This window comes from Dendrobates tinctorius, unplaced genomic scaffold, assembly GCF_039654945.1.
Source record: "Dendrobates tinctorius isolate UK_male_01 unplaced genomic scaffold, ASM3965494v1 ptg000103l, whole genome shotgun sequence".
Lineage (NCBI taxonomy): Eukaryota > Metazoa > Chordata > Amphibia > Anura > Dendrobatidae > Dendrobates > Dendrobates tinctorius.
The window spans coordinates 33559990-33583529 of NW_027361771.1; the positions used below are offsets into that span (position 1 = coordinate 33559990).

At 48.1% G+C, this 23540-nt stretch overlaps 2 protein-coding genes across 6 annotated transcripts in view; one reads left to right on the forward strand and one right to left on the reverse strand.

Moving 5' to 3' along the window:
• LOC141100196 (oocyte zinc finger protein XlCOF8.4-like) overlaps positions 1-13840 on the reverse strand; it is a 57320-nt gene extending 43480 nt beyond the window's left edge. Inside the window, exon 1 of the mRNA XM_073588519.1 lies at positions 13539-13840. The gene's annotated coding sequence lies outside the window, so the exon portion shown is untranslated. The remainder of the gene's footprint in view (positions 1-13538) is intronic.
• The window catches only part of LOC141100167 (uncharacterized), a 37627-nt gene continuing 26615 nt past the window's right edge, over positions 12529-23540 (forward strand). The window contains exon 1 of one of the 5 annotated variants that reach the window (XM_073588447.1): positions 12529-12551. Coding sequence is in view for 1 of the 5 variants with exons in the window: in XM_073588445.1 (XP_073444546.1) it covers positions 16061-16206 (146 nt within the window). In the remaining 4 variants the exon portion in view is untranslated. Of the gene's footprint in view, positions 12552-13807; positions 13934-14374; positions 14604-16045; positions 16207-23540 lie in introns of those variants that run through there. The other 4 variants (XR_012234623.1, XR_012234621.1, XM_073588446.1 and 1 more) reach the window with 4 other exon arrangements.

Here is a 23540-nt window from a genome sequence, read left to right on the forward strand (position 1 = left end):
TACCACACAGTATCCAACTATCTACCTCCTGATGATCCTGTTAGGAGAAACGCGTTGAGGTTCATTCTATCCTGCATCAAAAAAACATGAGTACCCCTTTTCTGTTATCGGTATATTTGATTTGAATATTCATTATGTCATGTCATATCGTTATGTCATAATGCCTTCCATTATTTCTTCACCCTAATGTGGAGTTATCAAGCAATATAAGGGCTCATTTAGGGTGAGCCGTCCTGGAGCGGGGGCGCCATTCCGCTGACCAGTAGGGTGCCAACCTCCGCTGTTAGGAAGGTTTACAGATTCAGGAAACAGTTAGTTGGGTACTCAATTGTTTGCACATGTCACTTTATTGTCTTGTCAATTGCACTCTTTTTTGCACTTTTTTCTATTGTTGCTTACCTAGCAATCATCATTGTGGCAACCCCTATATTTTCCTTTCCTGATTGAGTGAATAGTTGTCTGCTGCACTCATACAGTGCTATCTAGGAGCTTTAGGGTACAGCCGTCGTGGAGTGGGGGCGCCAATCTCGTATATGTTTATATACATATACGAGACATATACTGCTGCTAGGCAGTTTTGATATCAGGATCCCTCAGTGTAGGGTAAAGTAGGTGACACGGTTAATTGTTTTTGTGTGTGGTAGTGTCGTCTTATATCTAGACTTTAATAAAAGTTGGTTTTATATCATATATTCTAAGTTATGTAAGGCTCCTTGATAATACTAGCACAACTCCACATGGGGAGCAAAACCTTTGCTCAACTTATTCTGGTTTTACAACTTTTAATATTATGCTTAAATAACGCTCCTGTATTTCCCCAGGTAACACCCCACTACTGTAGCAAAAATCTGGTGTTAGATTACCTTTAACCCCTTCCCGACATTTGATGTACTATACCGTCCATGTGCCCTGGGCCTTAATGCCCATGGACGGTATAATACGTCATACGCGATCAGCCACACTCACGGGGGGAGCGCGGCTGATTGCGGCCGGCTGTCAGCTGATTATCAGGGAGGGGGCTCCCTGTGTGCTTCCCTGAGACCCTCAGAACAATGCGATGTGCTCGCGTCATTCCAAGGGCCTCCTCCCTGCAAGCCCCCGGATCCAAGATGGCCGCGGGGTCCTTCCGGGACCTGCAGGGAGGTGGCTTCTCAGTGCCTGCTGAGAGCAGGCGCTAAGAAGCCGCCTGCACTGCCTATCAGATCGTTGATCTGACACAATACTGTGAAAAGTGTCAGATCAGCGATCTGACTTTACACAGCAATGTCCCACCCTGGGACAATGTAAAAAAGTTAAAAAAAACAAACAAAAAAACCGTGTAAAAATAATTTTAAAAAAAATCCTAAAGAAAAAATATTCCCCAATACATTAATTTCTTTATGCAAATAAAAAAACAAAACAATAAAAGCACACATATTTAGTATTGCCAAGTCTGTAACGACCCACCCTATAAAACTGTCCCACTAGTTAACCTTTTTCGTGAACCCCTTAAAAAAAATGGCAAAAAACAATGCTTTATCATCATACAGCCGAACAAAAAGTGCAATAACACGCGATCAAAAAGACACATATAAACATGGTACTACTGAAAACGTCGTCATGTCCCGCAAAAAACGAGCCGCCATACAGTCATCATCAGGGAAAAAATTAAAAAGTTATAGCTCTCAGAATAAAGTGATTCAAAAATATTTTTTTATATAAAATTGTTTTTATTGTATAAAAGCGCCAAAACATAAAAAAATTATATAAATGAGGTATCACTGTAATCGTACTAACCCGTCGAAATGCTGGTTTTTGTTCATTCTGCGTCCCAAAAATCGGAATAAAGTGCGATCAAAAAATGTCACGTGCCCAAAAGTGGTACCAATAAACACGTCAACTCATCCCGCAAAAAATAAGACCTTACAAGACTCTGTGGGCCAAAATATGTAAAAATTATAGCTCTCATAATGTGGTGATGCAAAAACTATTTCTTACGATAAAAAGCGCCTTTTAGCATGTGACAGCTGCCAAACATAAAAACCTGCTATAAATAGTAAATCAAACCTCCCTTTATCACCCCCTCAGAGAAAAATTATAAAATAAAAAAAAAAAATGTACTTACTTCCATTTTCCCATTAGGGTTAGGGCTAAGGTTAGGGTTGGGATTAGAGTTAGGGGTGTGTTGGGGTTAGGGTTGGAGTTAGAATTGGCGGGTTTCCACTGTTTAGGCACATAAGGGGCTCTAAAAAAAATGCGACATGGTGTCTGATCTCAATTCCAGCCAATTCTGCGTTGAAAAAGTCAAACGGTGCTCCTTCCCTTCCATGCGCCCAAACAGTGGTTTACGCCCACAAATGGAGTATCAGCCTACTCAGGACAAATTGCACAACCACCATTTTTTCAGTCCAATTTCTCCTGTTTTGGGAAAATAAAAAATTGGGAGTGAAAATATCATTTTTGATGGAAAAAATACGATTTTTTTTCATTTTTATGGCTCTACGTTATAAACTTCTGTGAAGCACTTGGGTTTCAACGTTCTCACCACACATCTAGATAAGTTCCGTGGGGGGTCTAGTTTCCAAAATAGGGTCACTTGTGGGGGTTTCCACTGTTTAGGCACATCAGAGGCTCTCCAAACTCTACATGAAACCCGCAGACCATTCCATCAAAGTCTGCATTCCAAAACATCACTACTTCCCTTCCAAGCCCCAACGTGTGCCCATACAGTAGTTTTATCCCACATATGGGGTATCAGCGTACTCAGGACAAATTAGACAATAGCTTTTGGGGTCCTGCATCCCTTGGGAAAATAAAAATTGGGGGTGAAAAGTTCATTTTTGGGGAAAAAAAATATGATTTTTTTAATTTTACGGCTGTACATTATAAACTTCGGTGAAGCCCTTGGGGGTTCAAAGTTCTCACCACACATCTAGATAAGTTCCTTGGGGGGGGGGGAGGGGGGTCTAGTTTCTAAAATGGTGTCATTTGTGGGGGGTTTCCACTGTTTAAGCACATCAGGGCTCTCCAAACACGACATGGCGTCCAGCCAATTCTGCGTTAAAAAAGTCAAATGGCGCTCCTTACCTTCCGAGCTCTGCTATGCGCCCAAACAGTGGTTTACCCAACATATGGGGTACCAGCGTACTCAGGACAAATTGCACAATAACTTTTGGGGTCCATTTATCAATGCGACACCTGCCTTGAAAAACCTGGCCTGTTTATGAAAGATTACTTCATACTGTACCACACCTCCATGCACTACTAATTTACTTAAATTTACATAACAGGAAACAGTAGATTAGTTCCAAAAAGGGGTACTTTTTGGGCATTGCCACTGTTTAGGCACATCTAGATAAGTCCTTGGGGGTCTAGTTTCCAAAATGGGGTCACTTGTGGGGGGTTTCCACTGTTTAGGCACATCAGGGGCTCTCCAAACACAACATGGCGTCCGATCTCAATTCCAGCCAATTTTGCATTGAAAAAGTCAAACGGCGCTCTCCTTCCCTACCGTGCTCTGCCATGCGTCGAAACAGTGGTTCCCCCCCACATATGGGGTATCGGCGACAAATTGCACAATAACTTTTGGGGTCCAATTTCTCCTGTTACCCTTGGTATAATAAAAAAAAATTGGACCTGAAGCAATTTTTTTGTGAAAAAAGTTAAATGAAAATGATGTTGTAAAAATTAGAAATCGCTGGTCAACTTTTAACCCTTATAACTTCCTAACAAAAAAAAAAATTTGGGTTCCAAAATTGTGCTGATGTAAAGTAAACATGTAGGAAATGTTACTTTTTAAGTATTTTGTGTGACATATCTCTGTAATTTAAGGGCATGAAATTTCAAAGTTGGAAAATTGCAAAATTTTCTAAATTTTTGCCAAATTTCCATTTTTTGTCTCAAATAAGCGCAAGTTATATCAATGAAATGTTACCACTATCATGAAGAACAATATGTCACGACAAAACATTGTCAGAATCACCGGGATCCATGGAAGTGTTTCAGAGTTATTACCTCATAAAGGGACAGTGGTCAGAATTGTAAAAATTGGCCCGGTGGTTAACATGCAAACCACCCTTGGGGGTTAAAGGATACAAAAGAAAAAAATAACAAAAAAATTAACAACTTCCTATTATACTGACCATTAACCCCTTCACCCCCAGCCTGTTTTCACCTTCCTGACCAGCGTGTCTTTATGAGTTAATAACTCTGGAACGCTTTAACGGATACCAGTGATTCTAAGGCTGTGTGCACACGCTGCGGATTCTGCTGCGGATCCGCAGCGGTTTTGGCCCTGTGGATCCGCAGCAGTTTCTGCTGCGTTATACAGTACCCTTTTATACTATGGAAAAAGAAAACCGCAGTGCAGAGGATGCGGATTTTTCTGCGCGGATTTGCTGCGGTTTCAAATCCGCAGAAAGAATTGACATGTCGGCAGGTACTGACGCCACCGCTAATCCGAGTTGCTGTCTCCCGGTTTGCTCCGCGAGATCTGGTGGTTCTGAACAGCGGTGACGTCAGTAACTATACCACTCATAACAGTCGCCACGTCACGCTACTCTCTATGAGACTTGGCGACTCTGATGAGCAGTTTAGTTATGGACATCACCGCTTTTCAGAGCAGCCAGGCCTCGCAGGCAGCGGGGACCAGCAACTCTAAGTAAGGGTGACGTCAGTACTCGGCAACTGTGAATAGAAGTTTCGTTCCTGCTATTCACAGTCGCCGGAACTAGATTCAAGGAACCCTGGAGTACATCGGATCTGCATGGCAACGTTTTTGGGAATAAACTGGTGAATAAGGGAGAGTGTATAGCTTACTTTTCTTGCTTTAAATGTCTTTTAGGTATCCGTTTGTGGACTACGGTGGATTTGGAGGACTACAGCAGACGTGTGTCTTTTTTATTTTTTTAACCCCTTAACGACTGTTGATACGCCTTTTAACAGCAACAGTTTAGGGTACATGATTTCTCCTCTAGCACATCTGAGGAGAGAAATTGGGTCTCTCGATACCTCCGGTGTCCCTAGACCCTCCTGCATCCCCTAGTGATGTCCCTCGGCCTCTAGTGTCTTCTTACGGGAAGAAAATGTCAGGCACATGTGCAGTGGGCCCGCCGAGATCTGCCGGCCAGCACCTGGCAACAATAGGAAATTTTTCCTATTGGTTCATTTTGATCACTGTGATAGACCCTATCACAGTAATCAAATTAAAAAAATAATAAATCAACCCCTCCTTTATCACCCCCATAGTTAGGGAAAAATAAAATAAAAAAATGTTTTTATTTCCATTCTTCCATTAGGGTTAGGACTATTCTTAGGGTTGGGCTTAGAGCTAGAGTTAGGGTTGGGATTATGGTTGGGGTTATAGCTAGAGTTAGGGTTGGTGCTAGGGTTATGGTTGGGGCTAGGATAAGGATTGGGGCTAGGGCTGTGTTAGAGATGGAGTTAGAATTGGGGGGTTTCCACTGTTTAGGTACATCAGGGGTTCTCCAAACATGACAATGGCCCCCACCATTGATTCCAGCCAACTTTGAGTTCAAAAATTAAAAAAATAAACGGTGCTCCCTCTCTTCTGAGCCCTGCTATGCGCCCAAATAGTGACTTTCCCCCACACATGGTCTATCAGGGTACTTAGTAGAAACTGCACAACAAATTTTGTGGTCCATTTTCTCCTGATACCCATGTGAAAATAAAAAAGTTTGGTTCCAAATTAAATTTTTTGTGAAAAAAGTAAAATGTTCATTTTTTCCTTCCACATTGCTTTAGTTCTCGAGAAGCACCTGAAGGGTTAATAAACTTCTTGAATGTGGTTTTATGCACGCTGAGAGGGGCAGTTTTTAGAATGGTGTCACTTTTGGGTATTTTCTGCCATATCGACCCCCCCAAAGTCACTTCAAATGTGAGACGGTCCCAAAAAAAATGGTTTTGTAAATTTTGTTGGAAAAATGAGAAATCGCTGGTCAACTTTTAACCCTTATAACTTCCTAACAAAAAAAATTATGTTTACAGAATTGTGCTGATGTAAAGTAAACATGTGGGAAATGTTATTTAGTAACTATTTTGTATAACGTCTCTGATTTAAGGGTACAAAAATTAAAAGTTTGAAAATTGCTAAATTTTCAACATTTTTGCCAAATTTCTGCTTTTTTCACAAATAATAATCTTTATTTTATAATAATAATCATTATTTTTTTTTTTATATAGCGCTAACAAATTCCGCAGCGCTTTACAGTTTGCACACATTAGAATCACTGTCCCCAGTGGGGCTCACAATCTAAATTCCTTAACAGTATGTCTTTACAAATAAACCCAAGTCATATCGAAGCAGTGTTACCACTAACATGAAGTACAATATGTCACGAGAAAACATTGTCAGAATCACCAGGATCCAAGAAAGCATTCCAGAGTTATTACCTCATAAATGGGACAGTGGTCAGAATAGTAAAAATTGGCCCGGTCATTAAAGCGAAGCTGTCAACAGGTTTGGCCGATATAAGATACAGCCACTGCCTTTCAGAGCTTAGCTACAGCATTCAGCAGACGAGGCACGACGGACAGATGGGCAGCTGCTGATGTGATTACGTGTGTGGAGGCGTTGGTCTGCTCCCATCACCAAAATGTACCTTTCAGGTTATCCCTCAACTACCCTCACTAGTCTTCCCTTCTCTTGAGGTCCATGCTGTCAGACTCTACACCCCCTTCTCCATGCGAGTGGCGGTGGTGTATCGTCCTCCCGGCCCCTCCCATCAGTTCCTGGATCATTTTGCCACTTGGCTTCCACATTTTCTCTCCTGTGACATCCCTACCCTAATCATGGGTGATTCCAACATCCCCATTGCTCTTCCCCTCTCCCCATCTGCTACCCACCTTTTATCTCTAACCTCCTAATTTGGCCTTTCACAGCTTACTAATTCTCCAACGCATGAAGATGGAAACTCCCTCGACTTGGTTTTCTCTCGGCTTTGGGCAGTGGATGATTTAGCAAACTCCCCTCTCCCGCTCTCTGACCACAACCTTCTTTCATTCTCTATCAAGAACTGCCAGGCCGCAAAGGTCACCCCCACTGTCCATACTTATAGAAACAAACAGGCCATTAACACCCAGAAACTTATGAAGAACTTGCAGTCTTCATTGGCCCCTAACTCCTCCCTCTCATCTCCTTATTCTGCATTGAAGCATTACAATGAAATACTTCAAAGTGCCCTGGATGAATTTGCACCTCCTATACATAGAACAACAGGACACAGACGGCGACAACCCTGGCACACCCTGTAAACACGTTTCCTGCAGCGGTGCTCCAGGTGCGCCGATCGTCTGTGGAGAAAATCTAATCTACACGAAGATTTCATCTATTATAAGTTTATGCTTAGAACATACAACACTGCCCTTCACCTCTCCAAACAAACCTATTTCAACACCCTCATCACCTCACTGTCCAATAACCCCAAACGTCTGACACTTTTCATTCCCTGCTCAACCCAAAAGTGTAGGCCCCAACCACAGAGCTTCGAGCTAACGATCTGGCCAATTACTTCAAAGAAAAAAAATGACCATATCCGACAGGAAATTGTCTCCCAATCACCTCATACCATGCTTTTTCATTCCTCCCCCTGCATCTAGCTCACTCTCTGATTTTGAACCAGTCACAGAAGAAGAAGTAAGCAGGCTCCTTGCATCTTCTCACCCAACCACTTGCACCAGTGACCCATTTCCGTCACATCTCCTCCAGTCCCTTTCCCCTGCTGTCACCCCTCACCTAACTAAAATATTTTACCTCTCTCTCTTCTGGTATCTTTCCCTCCTCATTTAAGCATGCCATCATACATCCACTACTTAAAAAACCATCCCTCGACCAAAACTGTGCTGCTAACTACAGACCTGTCTCTAATCTTCCCTTCATCTCTAAACTCCTGTAACGCCTGGTCCACTCCCGTCTGATCTGCTATCTCTCTGATAACTCTCTTCTCGACCCTCTCCAATCCGGTTTCCGCTCTTTACATTCTACTGAAACTGCCCTCACTAAAGTCTCTAATGATCTTCTAACAGCTAAATCTAATGGTCACAACTCCATGCTAATTCTCTTGGATCTCTCTGCAGCATCTGACACTGTGGATCATCAGCTCCTCCTCACTATGCTCGGCTCCATCGGCATCAAGGACACCGTTCTCTCCTGGTTCTCCTCCTATAATAATAATAATATAATAATAAATTTTATTTTTATAGCGCCGACATATTCCGCAGCACTTTACATTTCAGAGGGGATTTGTACAGACAATAGACATTACAGCATAACAATAATCACATACAGTAGATTATAACAAATAAGAGGAGTGAGGGCCCTGCTCGCAAGCTTACAGTCTATGAGGAAAGAGGGAGACACGAAAGGTGGGTGGTAACAGTTGCTCTGATTGTATGGACCAGCCATAATGTTAAGTGTGTAACAGTACAGACACAGAGGGCTAATGGATGCATAAAGCATGTGGGAACATGATGCTGGGAACCTGGTTATGGTAAAACTTTTGGCTCTGCCACACAGGGATAGGTTAGGTTAATGTGTTGAGGCGATAGGCCAGTCTGAATAAATGCGTTTTCAGGACACGGTTAAAATTGTGGGGATTGGGGACTAATCGTATTGACCTGGGAAGTGCATTCCAAAGAATTGGCGCCGCACGTGTAAAGTCTTGGAGACGGGAGTGGGAGGTTCTGACTATTGAGGATACTAACCTCAGGTCATCAGCAGAACGGAGGGCGCGGGTAGGGTGGTATACTGAAACAAGGGAGGAGATGTAGGGTGGTGCTGAGCCATGGAGGGCTTTGTGGGTGAGGGTAATAAGTTTATACTGAATTCTGGAGTGGATGGGTAGCCAGTGTAATGACTGGCACAAGGTAGAGGCATCGGTGTAACGATTGGCGAGGAATATGATCCTGGCTGCAGCATTCAAGACAGATTGGAGAGGGGAGAGTTTGGTAAGAGGGAGACCGATTAGAAGAGAGTTACAATAGTCGAGACGAGAATGAATAAGAGAAACAGTAAGAGTTTTTGCAGAGTCAAAAGTAAGAAAAGGTCGAATTCTAGAAATGTTTTTGAGGTGCAGATGACAAGAGCGAGCCAGTGATCGAATGTGGGGGGCAAAGGAAAGCTCGGAATCAAGTATGACCCCAAGACAGCGGGCATGTTGCTGGGGAGTAATAGTGGAACCACACACAGAAATAGCAATGTCGGGTATAGGTACATTAGTAGAGGGAGGAAACACCAGGAGTTCAGTCTTTGACAGGTTCAGTTTCAGAGATAGTGAGGACATGATATTAGACACAGCGTTTAGACAATCGCCAGTGTTTTCTAGAAAGGCTGGCGTGATGTCAGGAGAAGAAGCGTATAATTGGGTGTCATCAACATAGAGATGGTACTGGAAACCAAATCTACTGATTGCTTGACCAATAGGGGCAGTGTACAAGGAGAAGAGGAGGGGGCCTACAACCGATCCTTGAGGAACCCCAACAGTAAGGGGAAGGTGAGAGGAGGAGGAACCGGCAAAAGAAACAGTAAAGGAGCGGTCGGAGAGATAGGAGGAGAACCAGGAGAGAACGGTGTCCTTGAGGCCAATGGAATGGAGCATAGTGAGGAGGAGCTGATGATCCACAGTGTCGAATGCTGCAGAGAGATCCAAGAGAATTAGCATGGAGTAATGACCATTTGATTTAGCTGTTAGCAGATCATTAGAGACTTTAGTGAGGGCAGTTTCAGTGGAGTGTAAAGAGCGGAAACCGGATTGGAGAGGGTCGAGAACAGAGTTTTCTGAGAGATAGCGGATAAGACGGGAGTGGACCAGGCGTTCCAGGAGTTTAGAGATGAAGGGAAGATTAGAGACAGGTCTATAGTTAGCGGCACAGTTTTGGTCGAGGGATGGTTTTTTAAGAAGTGGATGTATGATGGCATGCTTAAATGAGGAGGGAAAAATACCAGAAGAGAGAGAGAGGTTAAATATTTTAGTTAGGTGAGGGGTGACAGCAGGGGAAAGGGACTGGAGGAGATGTGACGGAAATGGGTCACTGGTGCAAGTAGTTGGGCGAGAAGATGCAAGGAGCCTGCTTACTTCTTCTTCTGTGACTGGTTCAAAATCAGAGAGTGAGTTAGATGCAGTGGGGGAGGGAGGACAGTGCATGGTATGAGGGGATTTGGAGATAATTTCCTGTCGGATCTGGTCAATTTTTTCTTTGAAGTAATTGGCCAGATCGTCAGCTCGGAGCTCCGTGGTTGGGGCCTGTACTCTTGGATTGAGTAGAGAATGAAAAGTGTCAAAGAGACGTTTCGGGTTATTGGACAGTGAGGTGATGAGGGTGTTGAAATTGGTTTGTTTGGAGAGGTGAAGGGCAGTGTTGTATGTTCTAAGCATAAACTTAAAATGGATGAAATCTTCGTGTAGATTGGATTTTCTCCACAGACGTTCGGCGCACCTGGAGCACCGCTGCAGGAAACGTGTTTGCACCGTGTGCCAGGGTTGTCGCCGTCTGTGTTGTGGTGTTCTATTTATAGGGGGTGCAAATTCATCCAGGGCACTTTGAAGTGTTTCATTGTAATGCTTCAATGCAGAATCAGGACATGAGAGGGAGGAGATAGGGGCCAATGAAGACTGCAAGTTCTTCAGAAGTTTCTGGGTGTTAATGGCCTGTATGTTTCTATAAGTCTGGACAGTGGGGGTGACCTGCGCAGCCTGGCAGTTCTGTATAGAGAATGAAAGAAGATTGTGGTCAGAGAGCGGGAGAGGGGAGTTTGCAAAATCATCCACTGCACAAAGCCGAGAGAAGACCAAGTCGAGGGAGTTTCCGTCTTCATGCGTTGGAGAATTAGTAAGCTGCGAAAGGCCAAATGAGGAGGTTAGAGATAAAAGGTGAGTAGCAGATGGGGAGAGGGGAAGAGCAATGGGGATGTTGAAATCTCCCATGATGAGGGTAGGGATGTCACAGGAGAGAAAATGTGGAAGCCAAGTGGCAAAATGATCCAGGAACTGATGGGAGGGGCCGGGAGGACGATACACCACCGCCACTTGCATGGAGAAGGGGGTGTAGAGTCTGACGGCATGGACCTCAAAAGAAGGGAAGACAAGTGAGGGTACTTGAGGGATAACCTGAAAGGTACATTTTGGTGATAGGAGCAGACCAACGCCTCCACCAGCTCTATTGTCTGATCTTGGGGTATGAGAGAAGTGTAGCCCCCCGTATGAAAGAGCAGCAGCAGCGGTAGTATCTGACTGCTGGATCCAGGTTTGCTCCTTTACTGTATCTTTTGCTGGTTCCTCCTCCTCTCATCTTCCCCTTACTGTTGGGGTTCCTCAAGGATCAGTCCTAGGCCCCCTCCTCTTCTCTTTGTATACTGCCCTTATTGATCAAACAATCAGTAGATTTGGGTTCCAGTACCATCTCTATGCTGATGACACCCAATTATACACTTGTTCTCCTGACATCACGCCTGCCTTTTTAGAAAACACCGACGATTGTCTAAACGCTGTGTCTAACATCATGTCCTCACTATATTTGAAACTGAACCTGTCAAAGACTGAACTCCTTGTGTTTCCTCCCTCCACTAATGTACCTATACCCGACATTGCCATTTCTGTGTGTCGTTCCACTATTACTCCCCAGCAACATGCCTGCTGTCTTGGGGTCATACTTAATTCCGAGCTTTCCTTTGCCCCCTACATCCGATCACTGGCTCGCTCTTGTTATCTGCCCCTCAAAAACATTTCTAGAATTCGACCTTTTCTTACTTTTGACTCCGCAAAAACTCTTACTGTTTCTCTTATTCATTCTCGTCTGGACTATTGTAACTCTCTACTAATCGGTCTCCCTCTTACCAAATTCTCCCCTCTCCAATCTGTCTTGAATGCTGCAGTCAGGATCATGTTGCTCATTAACCATTACACCAATGCAACTACCTTGTGTCAGTCATCACACTGGCCACCCATCCACTCCAGAATTCAATATAAACTTATTACTCTCACCCACAAAGCTCTCCATGGCTCAGCACCACCCTACATCTCCTCCCTCACCTCAGTCTACCACCCCAGCTGTGCGCTCCGTTCTGCTAATGATTTACTGAGATTAATATCCTCAATAATCAGAACCTCCCACTCCCGTCTCCAAGACTTTCCATGTGCTGCGCCAATTTTTTGGAATGCACTACCCAGGTTAATTCAATTAATACCCAATACCCACAGTTTTAATCTGGGCCTTTTTTCAATTTTTTTTAAGGGTCTAAGAACTAAGAGTTGTTAACCATCTGCCTGTTCTGCCCGCTGCCGACCTCTGCTAGCAGTGTTCACAGACCGCTCTTGCCGGCATTCCTGCAGCTTCTGCTGACATGTTGAAAGAGCAGCTGCTTCTCTTCTGCTCTTTTGACAGGGAGTGACTGCCAATATCATGCTGATTGACAGCCTGCTGCCTATTGGCAAGACGATAACAGTCACACCCAATCGACAGAGCAGCCTGGAAGAGAAGAGCTGTTTAGTAGACGTGAAGCATCAAAATCGCTTGAGGGAGCCGTCAATGACTGCTCTGAGACAGCGTGGGTAGAACAGGTAAGTAGTTAGCAACTACTTGTCTGTTATTTCTTTATTTCATTGTAAAAAAAAATAATCCTGGATACACCATTTAAGTGATGCGATGAAGAAAACTCTTCTAATCGGTCTCCCTCTTACCAAACTCTCCCCCCTCCAATCTGTCTTGAATGCTGCTGCCAGGATCATATTCCTCACCAATCGTTACACCGATGCCTCTACCTTGTGCCAGTCATTACACTGGCTACCCATCCACTCCAGAATCCAGTACAAACTTATTACCCTCACCCACAAAGCCCTCCATGGCTCAGCACCACCCTACATCTCCTCCCTTGTTTCAGTATACCATCCTACCCGCGCCCTATGTTCTGCTGATGACCTGAGGTTAGCATCCTCAATAATCAGAACCTCCCACTCCCGTCTCCAAGAGTATACACGTGCTGCGCCAATTCTTTGGAATGCACTTCCCAGGTCAATACGAGTAGTCCCCAATCCCCACAATTTTAAGCGTGCCCTGAAAACTCATTTATTCAGACTGGTCTACCGCCTCAACACATTATCCTAATCTATCCCTGTGTGGCACAGCCAAAAGTTTTACCATAACCAGGTTCCCTGCATCATGTTCCCACATGCTTTATGCATCCATTCATCCATCCATGCATCCAGCCCTCTGTGTCTGTACTGTTACACACTTAACATTATGGCTGGTCCATACAATCAGGGCAATTGTTACCACCCACCTTTCGTGTCTACCTCTTTCCTCATAGACTGTAAGCTTGCGAGCAGGGCCCTCATTCCTCTTGGTATCTGTTATGATCTATGTGATTATTGTTATGCTGTAATGTCTATCGTCTGTACAAATCCCCTCTGAAATGCAAAGTGCTGCGGAATATGTCGGCGCTATAGAAATGAAATTTATTATCATATACACACACACATATATACACACATGTAATCACATGAGCAGCTGCCCCATCTCTCCGTCCCGCCTCGTCTTCCATCTCTTACCTGAAAAACGGCACGCAAATCTCTCACATCTGTTTTACTTCTGGCACACAGATATTGTTAGGACAAGGAACTTTGACTGAGTGAGGCTCAGTGAGCAGCAGGACCTTTGATGACGTCATGACCATGTGATCAGTCACGTGTAGGAGGAGCCAGGCTCTGGTTGGTCCTCGGCTGTTGCTCTACAATTAGTGTTCCCGGCCTCCTGTGCGCGGTTGGTTGCGTCTACATTAGAGTTGATTTATTGATGTCACCAGACAGAGCCTCCGCTGTAGACAGTTCGGTGCTGAGGTGACCGGAGAAAGGACCTCACGGGAACCACTGACAGGACAGAATGGAGGCGTTATAGGGACACATACTGAAAGGCGTGAAGAAAAGGAATAAAGACTATAATAGAGGTCCTTAATTCTGGAGAGGGATTAAATAGTTCTTCTGACTCTTAGCCGGGAGTATATGGAGATAATTGGGGAGTGGTGGGGCTTGGAGTGACCATGGACTATATGTAAATACAGGGGCAGACACTGACAGTTTAGGGCCCCTGCGCACGAAATGTGGATGAGCTGTGAGTTTTGTTAAACCTGCAAAAAACAAAAAAAAACGCCTACTAACAAAAACCTGCCTCAGCTTGGTACCAGGCAGTGGCATGTATGCGGCTGATCTCCAGCTCCTCTGCACCAACCCTAGAGGCCGAGTCCAGTGCAGGGCACAGGGATTCACCCTGCTCTAACACGCCGTCACTATGGAGACTGGTACTCTGGCCACATGCCGTCTGACAGGAAGTGGGAGAAGCAGTCAGTCAGTGGTCTCCAACAAAATGGCGTTGGTCCTGCCGCGCCTTCAGCTCTATCGGTTGGTCTCTGTGCTGTTCCGCACGGCCGCCCTCCTATGTTCTCTCCGTGGCATAAAGGACCACACAGCTCAGTGACACACAGATCCCTGCACTGGGCACTGCTACTCCGGGAGCGCGGAGCAGCCCGAGAGGGCGGGGTCTGGACTGCGGAAGTGACGTCTTCAGACAAAACTTCCGGGCAACAAGTTAGGAGTCGACACGGTGAGGAAGTACTACAGGTAACGGCGGTAATATTGTTAATTATACTGTATGGGAAGCGGATGACGGTGCGGTGGCTTGTCCGCTGTTATAGTGCAGGAGTAGCAGACTGTAGTGTACTCTCCTCGTAATGCAGGAGGAGTAGACTGCGGTGTCCCCCTTGTATCTGCTTGTTACAGTGCAGGAGGAGTAGACTGCGGTGTCCCCCTTGTATCTGCTTGTTACAGTGCAGGAGGAGTAGACTGCGGTGTCCCCCTTGTATCTGCTTGTGACAGTGCAGGAGGAGTAGACTGCGGTGTCCCCCTTGTATCTGCTTGTGACAGTGCAGGAGGAGTAGACTGCGGTGTCCCCCTTGTATCTGCTTGTGACAGTGCAGGAGGAGTAGACTGCGGTGTCCCCCTTGTATCTGCTTGTGACAGTGCAGGAGGAGTAGACTGCGGTGTCCCCCTTGTATCTGCTTGTGACAGTGCAGGAGGAGTAGACTGCGGTGTCCCCCTTGTATCTGCTTGTGACAGTGCAGGAGGAGTAGACTGCGGTGTCCCCCTTGTATCTGCTTGTGACAGTGCAGGAGGAGTAGACTGCGGTGCCCCCCTTGTATCTGCTTGTGACAGTGCAGGAGGAGTAGACTGCGGTGCCCCCCTTGTATCTGCTTGTGACAGTGCAGGAGGAGTAGACTGCGGTGCCCCCCTTGTATCTGCTTGTTACAGTGCAGGAGGAGTAGACTGCGGTGCCCCCTTTGTATCTGCTTGTGACAGTGCTGGAGGAGTAGTCTGCGGTGCCCCCCTTGTATCTGCTTGTTACAGTGCAGGAGGAGTAGTCTGCGGTGCCCCCCTTGTATCTGCTTGTTACAGTGCAGGAGGAGTAGTCTGCGGTGCCCCCCTTGTATCTGCTTGTTACAGTGCAGGAGGAGTAGTCTGCGGTGCCCCCCTTGTATCTGCTTGTTACAGTGCAGGAGGAGTAGTCTGCGGTGCCCCCCTTGTATCTGCTTGTTACAGTGCAGGAGGAGTAGACTGCGGTGCCCCCTTTGTATCTGCTTGTGACAGTGCAGGAGGAGTAGTCTGCGGTGCCCCCCTTGTATCTGCTTGTTACAGTGCAGGAGGAGTAGACTGCGGTGCCCCCCTTGTATCTGCTTGTTACAGTGCAGGAGGAGTAGTCTGCGGTGCCCCCCTTGTATCTGCTTGTTACAGTGCAGGAGGAGTAGACTGCGGTGTTCCCCTTGTATCTGCTTGTTACAGTGCAGGAGGAGTAGACTGCGGTGTCCCCCTTGCAGGGCAGGCGGGGCTTCAGCCCCGGGGCCCCCACCACAAGAGCTTCTAAGGGGGCCCCCACCATATTCCTGCTGGCTGCTGCAATGGCACTCCATCTTCTCCCCACCTAAAAGTGAGTGACCGTGGGGGCGGCATTATGTGCTCTGCTACCAGCAGCATCTACAAGTAGCGTGAACGCTGGTGCTGCTGGTAGCGTGCAAAGGCTTGTGATGAGATCACAGGAGGTAAGGTGTCAGGGCCTGCGATCATGTGACCCCTGTCTCCTCCCCTCCTGTGACCTCATCACAGGTCCTGTGCGCACAGCACAGAGCACTGAGAGCAGCCATGTATGTGGAGTGCGGCTCTGCGGGTGGAGGTCGGTGCTGGAGGCTCCATTATTCTCTATGTGGAATGCGGGTGGAGGTAGGTGCTGGAGGCTCCATTATTCTCTATGTGGAGTGCGGCTCTGCGGGTGGAGGTCGGTGCTGCAGGCTTCATTATTCTCTATGTGGAGTGTGGCTCTGCATGTGGAGGTCGGTGCCGGAGGCCCCATTATTCTCTATGTGGAGTGCGGCTCTGCGGGTGGAGGTCGGTGCTGGAGGCCCCATTATTCTCTATGTGGAGTGCGGCTCTGCGGGTGGAGGTCGGTGCTGGAGGCCCCATTATTCTCTATGTGGAGTGCGGCTCTGCGGGTGGAGGTCGGTGCTGGAGGCTCCATTATTCTCTATGTGGAGTGTGGCTCTGCATGTGGAGGTCGGTGCCGGAGGCCCCATTATTCTCTATGTGGAGTGCAGCTCTGCGGGTGGAGGTCGGTGCTGGAGGCTCCATTATTCTCTATGTGGAGTGCGGCTCTGCGGGTGGAGGTCGGTGCTGGAGGCTCCATTATTCTCTATGTGGAGTGCGGCTCTGCGGGTGGAGGTCTGTGCTGGAGGCCCCATTATTCTCTATGTGGAGTGCAGCTCTGCGGGTGGAGGTCGGTACTGGAGGCTCCATTATTCTCTATGTGGAGTGTGGCTCTGCGGGTGGAGGTCGGTGCTGGAGGCTCCATTATTCTCTATGTGGAGTGCAGCTCTGCGGGTGGAGGTCGGTACTGGAGGCCCCATTATTCTCTATGTGGAGTGCGGCTCTGCGGGTGGAGGTCGGTGCTGGAGGCCCCATTATTCTCTATGTGGAGTGCAGCTCTGCGGGTGGAGGTCGGTGCTGGAGGCTCCATTATTCTCTATGTGGAGTGTGGCTCTGCATGTGGAGGTCGGTGCCGGAGGCCCCATTATTCTCTATGTGGAGTGCTGCTCTGCGGGTGGAGGTCGGTGCTGGAGGCCCCATTATTCTCTATGTGGAGTGTGGCTCTGCATGTGGAGGTAGGTTCTGGAGATTCCCCATTACTGGGCAGAGGGGGCAGTAACCTTTTCAGAGCTGAGACTATCTTGGTGCTTTTTTTGTTGTCACTTTCTAAGAATCATAGCATTTTGTTCCTTGTACATGTGACCCAAGTATGGAAAACAGGAAGTAACAAAACACATATTGCAATGTCCCTTTCCTGTCCCCACATACAGTATAATTTTCCCACAGTATCACGTCCCCACATAAAGTTTAATGTTCCCACAGTATCACCATCCCCCCACATACAGTATAATGTTCCCCACTACCGTCACCCCCACACAGTATAATATTCACACAGTATAATATTCCCACAGTACTGCCATCCCCCACACAGTATAATGTGTCCCCAGTACCGCCATCCCCCCCATACACAGTATAATGTTCCCCCAGTATCAGCCCTTGGTTTATGCAGGACTCTGCTGTCTGTGCTGGTTCTCATCGTCCTGGATGAGGTGAAGTTTGTGTGGGGTCAGGGAGGGTTTACAGGGTGGATATAGCAGAGACGTGTGTGTGTGTACAAGGTGTACGGAGCGGAGCCGTGTGTGTGTATGAGGTGTACGGAGCTGAGCCCCACGTGTGTGTGTATGGAGCGGAGCTGCATGTGTGCAAGGTGTGTGGAGCGGAACCGCATGTGTACGAGGTTTGCGGAGTGGAGCCATGTGTGTACTGAGTTGAGCAGTGTGTGTGTGCAAGGTGTACAGAACGGAGCCGTGTGTATGAGGCATAAAAAGCGGAACCGTGTGTGTATGATGTATGCGGAGCCATACGTGTACAAGGTGTATGGTGGGGAGCATTCATACCTCCCAGCGAGACAGTCCCGATTTTGAGAGAGATACTGCCCCGGCTGGGAGCTTATTTTTCGTGCGGACACAGGAGTACACGGCGGAGCCCCGAGGAGCACTTTAAAATTCGCATGTGACGGTCCACCGGAAGTGACGTGCTAGAAGCTGACCGGAAATTAGGTAATTTCGGGAGGAGATTGTGACGGAACCATGGAGGCACTTTAGGTAATGCTTCAGATCCATCACCATGTCCTCCTCCAACAGCGCGGACAGCAGGATCGCCTTGAACTTGGGGATGTCGGCCATGTGAGCGGATCGTTATTTTTCCTGCATCGGGAGGCTCAGGTGGGCACTACAGTGGGAGCCGGGCTGCTATAGTATCTTTATAGAATCTTTCTTTCTCTGTTTCTTTATCTCTCTAATCTTTCTTTTTTTTTTTTTCTCTCTCTCTCTCTCTCTCTGTTCTTTCTTCTTTCTTTTCTTTCTTTCTCTGTTCTTTCTTTCTCTGTTTTCTTTTTTCTCTGTTCTTTCTTTCTGTCACGCCTCCTGTCCTGTGGATCTCCTCTGCCTGCTCGCCGCGTTCACGAGCATCGTGCGCCCGCCGCCTGCTGTGTACCCGCCAATCAACTCTGCAGCGCCACGGTGATTAACCCCCTTGCCTCCAGGCTCCAGCTAGCTATATATTGATCGGGGGAGCTGTATGCGCGAGAGGGGAGCAGTACATTTGGGCCTGTATACCTGGAGGAGGGAACTGTATAAAGACGAAACATTGGAGAACTGTATAACCTTGGGGGGGGGGGGGGGGGACAGCTGCCTGTATACCCTTGTAGGGGGCAAGAGCTGTATACCCGTTGGGGGGGGGAGTTGTATTCCCATGGGGGGGAAAGCTGCCTGTATACCCTTGTAGGGGTCAAGAGCTGTATACCCTTGCGTGGGGGGGGGAGCTGTACTCCGGAGATAATACAATAGAGAGCATATTGTTATACAGTAGTTAGCAACAATTGCTGCCGGTGAAAACTTTCCCTTTCTGCATTTTTATTATTCCTTGGCTGTCTTAACATTGGGTTCAATAAAAAAAATGTGAGTAACTCTTTCTGTCTATAATTGGACTGCTTTGAGTTATCCTGGACTGTATCTCTATTGTAGTACTGTAAATCTGAATGTGGAAGAACAAGAGGATAAGATTAGATTGTACATCTGAGTGCTACAGTTCGCGCTCTACTGTTATGGCTAAAATGTTAATGATATGGGGGCCCCCACCAGATTTTCTGCCCAGGGGCCCCCACCAACCTTAATCCGGCCCTGCCCCCTTGTATCTGCTTGTTACAGTGCAGGAGGAGTAGACTGCGGTGCCCCCCTTGTATCTGCTTGTTACAGTGCAGGAGGAGTAGACTGCGGTGTCCCCTTGTATCTGCATGTTACAGTGCAGGAGGAGTAGACTGCGGTGTCCCCTTGTATCTGCATGTTACATGCAGGAGGAGTAGACTGCGGTGCCCCCCTTGTATCTGCTTGTTACAGTGCAGGAGGAGTAGACTGCGGTGTCCCCCTTGGATCTGCTTGTTGCAGTGCAGGAGGAGTAGACTGCGGTGTCCCCCTTGGATCTGCTTGTTACAGTGCAGGAGTAGTAGACTGCGGTGCCCCCCTTGGATCTGCTTGTTACAGTGCAGGAGGAGTAGACTGCGGTGTCCCCCTTGGATCTGCTTGTTACAGTGCAGGAGGAGTAGACTGCGGTGTCCCCCTTGGATCTGCTTGTTACAGTGCAGGAGGAGTAGACTGCGGTGCCCCCCTTGGATCTGCTTGTTACAGTGCAGGAGGAGTAGTCTGCGGTGCCCCCCTTGGATCTGCTTGTGACAGTGCAGGAGGAGTAGACTGCGGTGTCCCCCTTGGATTTGCTTGTTACAGTGCAGGAGGAGTAGACTGCAGTGTCCCCCTTGTATCTGCTTGTGACAGTGCAGGAGGAGTAGACTGCGGTGCCCCCCTTGTATCTGCTTATTACAGTGCAGGAGGAGTAGACTGCGTTGTCCCCCTTGTATCTGCTTGTGATAGTGCAGGAGGAGTAGACTGCGGTGTCCCCCTTGTATCTGCTTGTGACAGTGCAGGAGGAGTAGACTGCGGTGTCCCCCTTGTATCTGCTTGTGACAGTGTAGGAGTAGCAGACTGTAGTGTACTCTCCTCGTAATGCAGGAGGAGTAGACTGCGGTGCCCCCTTATATCTGCTTGTTACAGTGCAGGAGTAGCAGACTGTAGTGTACTCTCGTAATGCAGGAGGAGTTGACTGCGGTGCCCCCCTTGTATCTGCTTGTTACAGTGCAGGAGGAGTAGACTGCGGTGCCCCCCTTGTATCTGCTTGTGACAGTGCAGGAGTAGCAGACTGTAGTGTTCTCTCCTCGTAATGCAGGAGGAGTTGACTGCGATGTCCCCCTTGTATCTGCTTGTTACAGTGCAGGAGGAGTAGACTGCGGTGCCCCCCTTGTATCTGCTTGTTACAGTGCAGGGGTAGCAGACTGTAGTGTATTCTCCTCGTAATGCAGGAGGAGTAGACTGCGGTGCCCCCCTTGTATCTGCTTGTGACAGTGCAGGAGGAGTAGACTGCGGTGCCCCCCTTGTATCTGCTTGTGACAGTGCAGGAGGAGTAGACTGCGGTGCCCCCTTGTATCTGCTTGTTACAGTGCAGGAGGAGTAGACTGCGGTGCCCCCCTTGTATCTGATTGTTACAGTGCAGGAGGAGTAGACTGCGGTGCCCCCCTTGGATCGGCTTGTTACAGTGCAGGAGGAGTAGACTGCGGTGCCCCCCTTGTATCTGCTTGTTACAGTGCAGGAGTAGCAGACTGTAGTGTACTCTCGTAATGCAGGAGGAGTAGACTGCGGTGCCCCCTTGTATCTGCTTGTTACAGTGCAGGAGGAGTAGACTGCGGTGTCCTCCTTGTATCTGCTTGTTACAGTGCAGGAGGAGTAGACTGCCGTGTCCCCCCTTGTATCTGCTTGTTACAGTGCAGGAGGAGTAGACTGCGGTGCCCCCCTTGTATCTGCTTGTTACAGTGCAGGAGGAGTAGACTGCGATGTCCCCCTTGTATCTGCTTGTTACAGTTCAGGGATAGCAGACTGTAGTGTACTCTCCTCGTAATGCAGGAGGAGTAGACTGCGATGTCCCCCTTGTATCTGCTTGTTACAGTGCAGGAGGAGTAGACTGCGGTGTCCCCCTTGTATCTGCTTGTGACAGTGCAGGAGGAGTAGACTGCGGTGCCCCCCTTGTATCTGCTTGTTACAGTGCAGGAGGAGTGGACTGCGATGTCCCCCTTGTATCTGCTTGTGACAGTGCAGGAGGAGTAGACTGCGGTGTCCCCCTTGTATCTGCTTGTGACAGTGCGGGGGTAGCAGACTGTAGTGTACTCTCCTCGTAATGCAGGAGGAGTAGACTGCGTTGTCCCCCTTGTATTTGCTTGTGACAGTGCAGGAGGAGTAGACTGCGGTGTTCCCCTTGTATTTGCTTGTTACAGTGCAGGAGGAGTAGACTGCGGTGCCCCCTTGTATCTGCTTGTTACAGTGCAGGAGGAGTAGACTGCGGTGTCCCCCTTGTATTTGCTTGTTACAGTGCAGGAGGACTAGACTGCAGTGTCCCCCTTGGATTTGCTTGTTACAGTGCAGGAGGAGTAGACTGCGGTGCCCCCTTGTATCTGCTTGTTACAGTGCAGGAGGAGTAGACTGCGGTGCCCCCTTGTATCTGCTTGTTACAGTGCAGGGGTAGCAGACTGTAGTGTACTCTCCTCGTAATGCAGGAGGAGTAGACTGCGGTGCCCCCCTTGTATCTGCTTGTTACAGTGCAGGAGGAGTAGACTGCGGTGCCCCTTTTGTATCTGCTTGTTACAGTGCAGGAGGAGTAGACTGCGGTGCCCCCCTTGTATCGGCTTGTTACAGTGCAGGTGGAGTAGACTGCGGTGTCCCCCTTGTATCTGCTTGTTACAGTGCAGGAGGAGTAGACTGCGGTGCCCCCTTTGTATCTGCTTGTTACAGTGCAGGAGGAGTAGACTGCGGTGCCCCCCTTGTATCTGCTTGTTACAGTGCAGGAGTAGCAGACTGTAGTGTACTCTCCTCGTAATGCAGGAGGAGAAGACTGCGGTATCCCCCTTGTATCTGCTTGTTGCAGTGCAGGAGGAGTAGTCTGCGGTGCCTCCCTTGTATCTGCTTGTTACAGTGCAGGAGGAGTAGACTGCCGTGTCCCCCTTGTATCTGCTTGTTATAGTGCAGGAGTAGCAGACTGTAGTGTACTCTCCTCGTAATACATGAGGAGTAGACTGCCGTGTCCCCCTTGTATCTGCTTGTTACAGTGCAGGAGGAGTAGACTGCGGTGTCCCCCTTGTATCTGCATGTTACAGTGCAGGAGGAGTCGACTGCGGTGCCCCCTTGTATCTGCATGTTACAGTGCAGGAGGAGTAGACTGTAGTGTACTCGTAATGCGGGAGGAGTAGACTGCGGTGTCCCCCTTGTATCTGCATGTTACAGTGCAGGAGGAGTAGACTGTAGTGTACTCTCGTAATGCAGGAGGAGTAGACTGCGGTGCCCCCCTTGTATCTGCATGTTACAGTGCAGGAGGAGTAGACTGCGGTGCCCCCCTTGTATCTGCATGTTACAGTGCAGGAGGAGTAGACTGCGGTGCCCCCCTTGTATCTGCATGTTACAGTGCAGGAGGAGTAGACTGCGGTGTCCCCCTTGTATCTGCATGTTACAGTGCAGGAGGAGTAGACTGCGGTGTCCCCCTTGTATCTGTTTGTTACAGTGCAGGAGTAGCAGACTGTAGTGTACTCTCCTCGTAATGCAGGAGGAGTAGACTGCGGTGCCCCCCTTGTATCTGCTTGTTGCAGTGCAGGAGGAGTAGTCTGCGGTGCCTCCCTTGTATCTGCTTGTTACAGTGCAGGAGGAGTAGACTGCTGTGTCCCCCTTGTATCTGCTTGTTACAGTGCAGGAGTAGCAGACTGTAGTTTACTCTCCTCGTAATGCAGGAGGAGTAGACTACGGTGTCCTCCTTGTATCTGCTTGTTACAGTGCAGGAGGAGTAGACTGCCGTGTCCCCCTTGTGTCTGCTTGTTACAGTGCAGGAGTAGCAGACTGTAGTGTACTCTCCTCGTAATGCAGGAGGAGTAGACTGCGGTGCCCCCCTTGTATCTGCTTGTTACAGTGCAGGAGGAGTAGACTGCGGTGTCCCCCTTGTATCTGCTTGTTACAGTGCAGGAGGAGTAGACTGCGGTGCCCCCCTTGTATCTGCTTGTTACAGTGCAGGAGGAGTAGACTGCCGTGTCCCCCTTGTATCTGCTTGTTACAGTGCAGGAGTAGCAGACTGTAGTGTACTCTCCTCGTAATACAGGAGGAGTAGACTGCGGTGCCCCCTTGTATCTGCTTGTTACTGTGCAGGAGGAGTAGACTGCGGTGTCCCCCTTGGATTTGCTTGTTACAGTGCAGGAGGAGTAGACTGCGGTGTCCTCCTTGTACACATGGAAAATAATTAGTCAGCTCACCAAACCGTAGCAAATGCGAAGTCTGGAGGAATGCAATC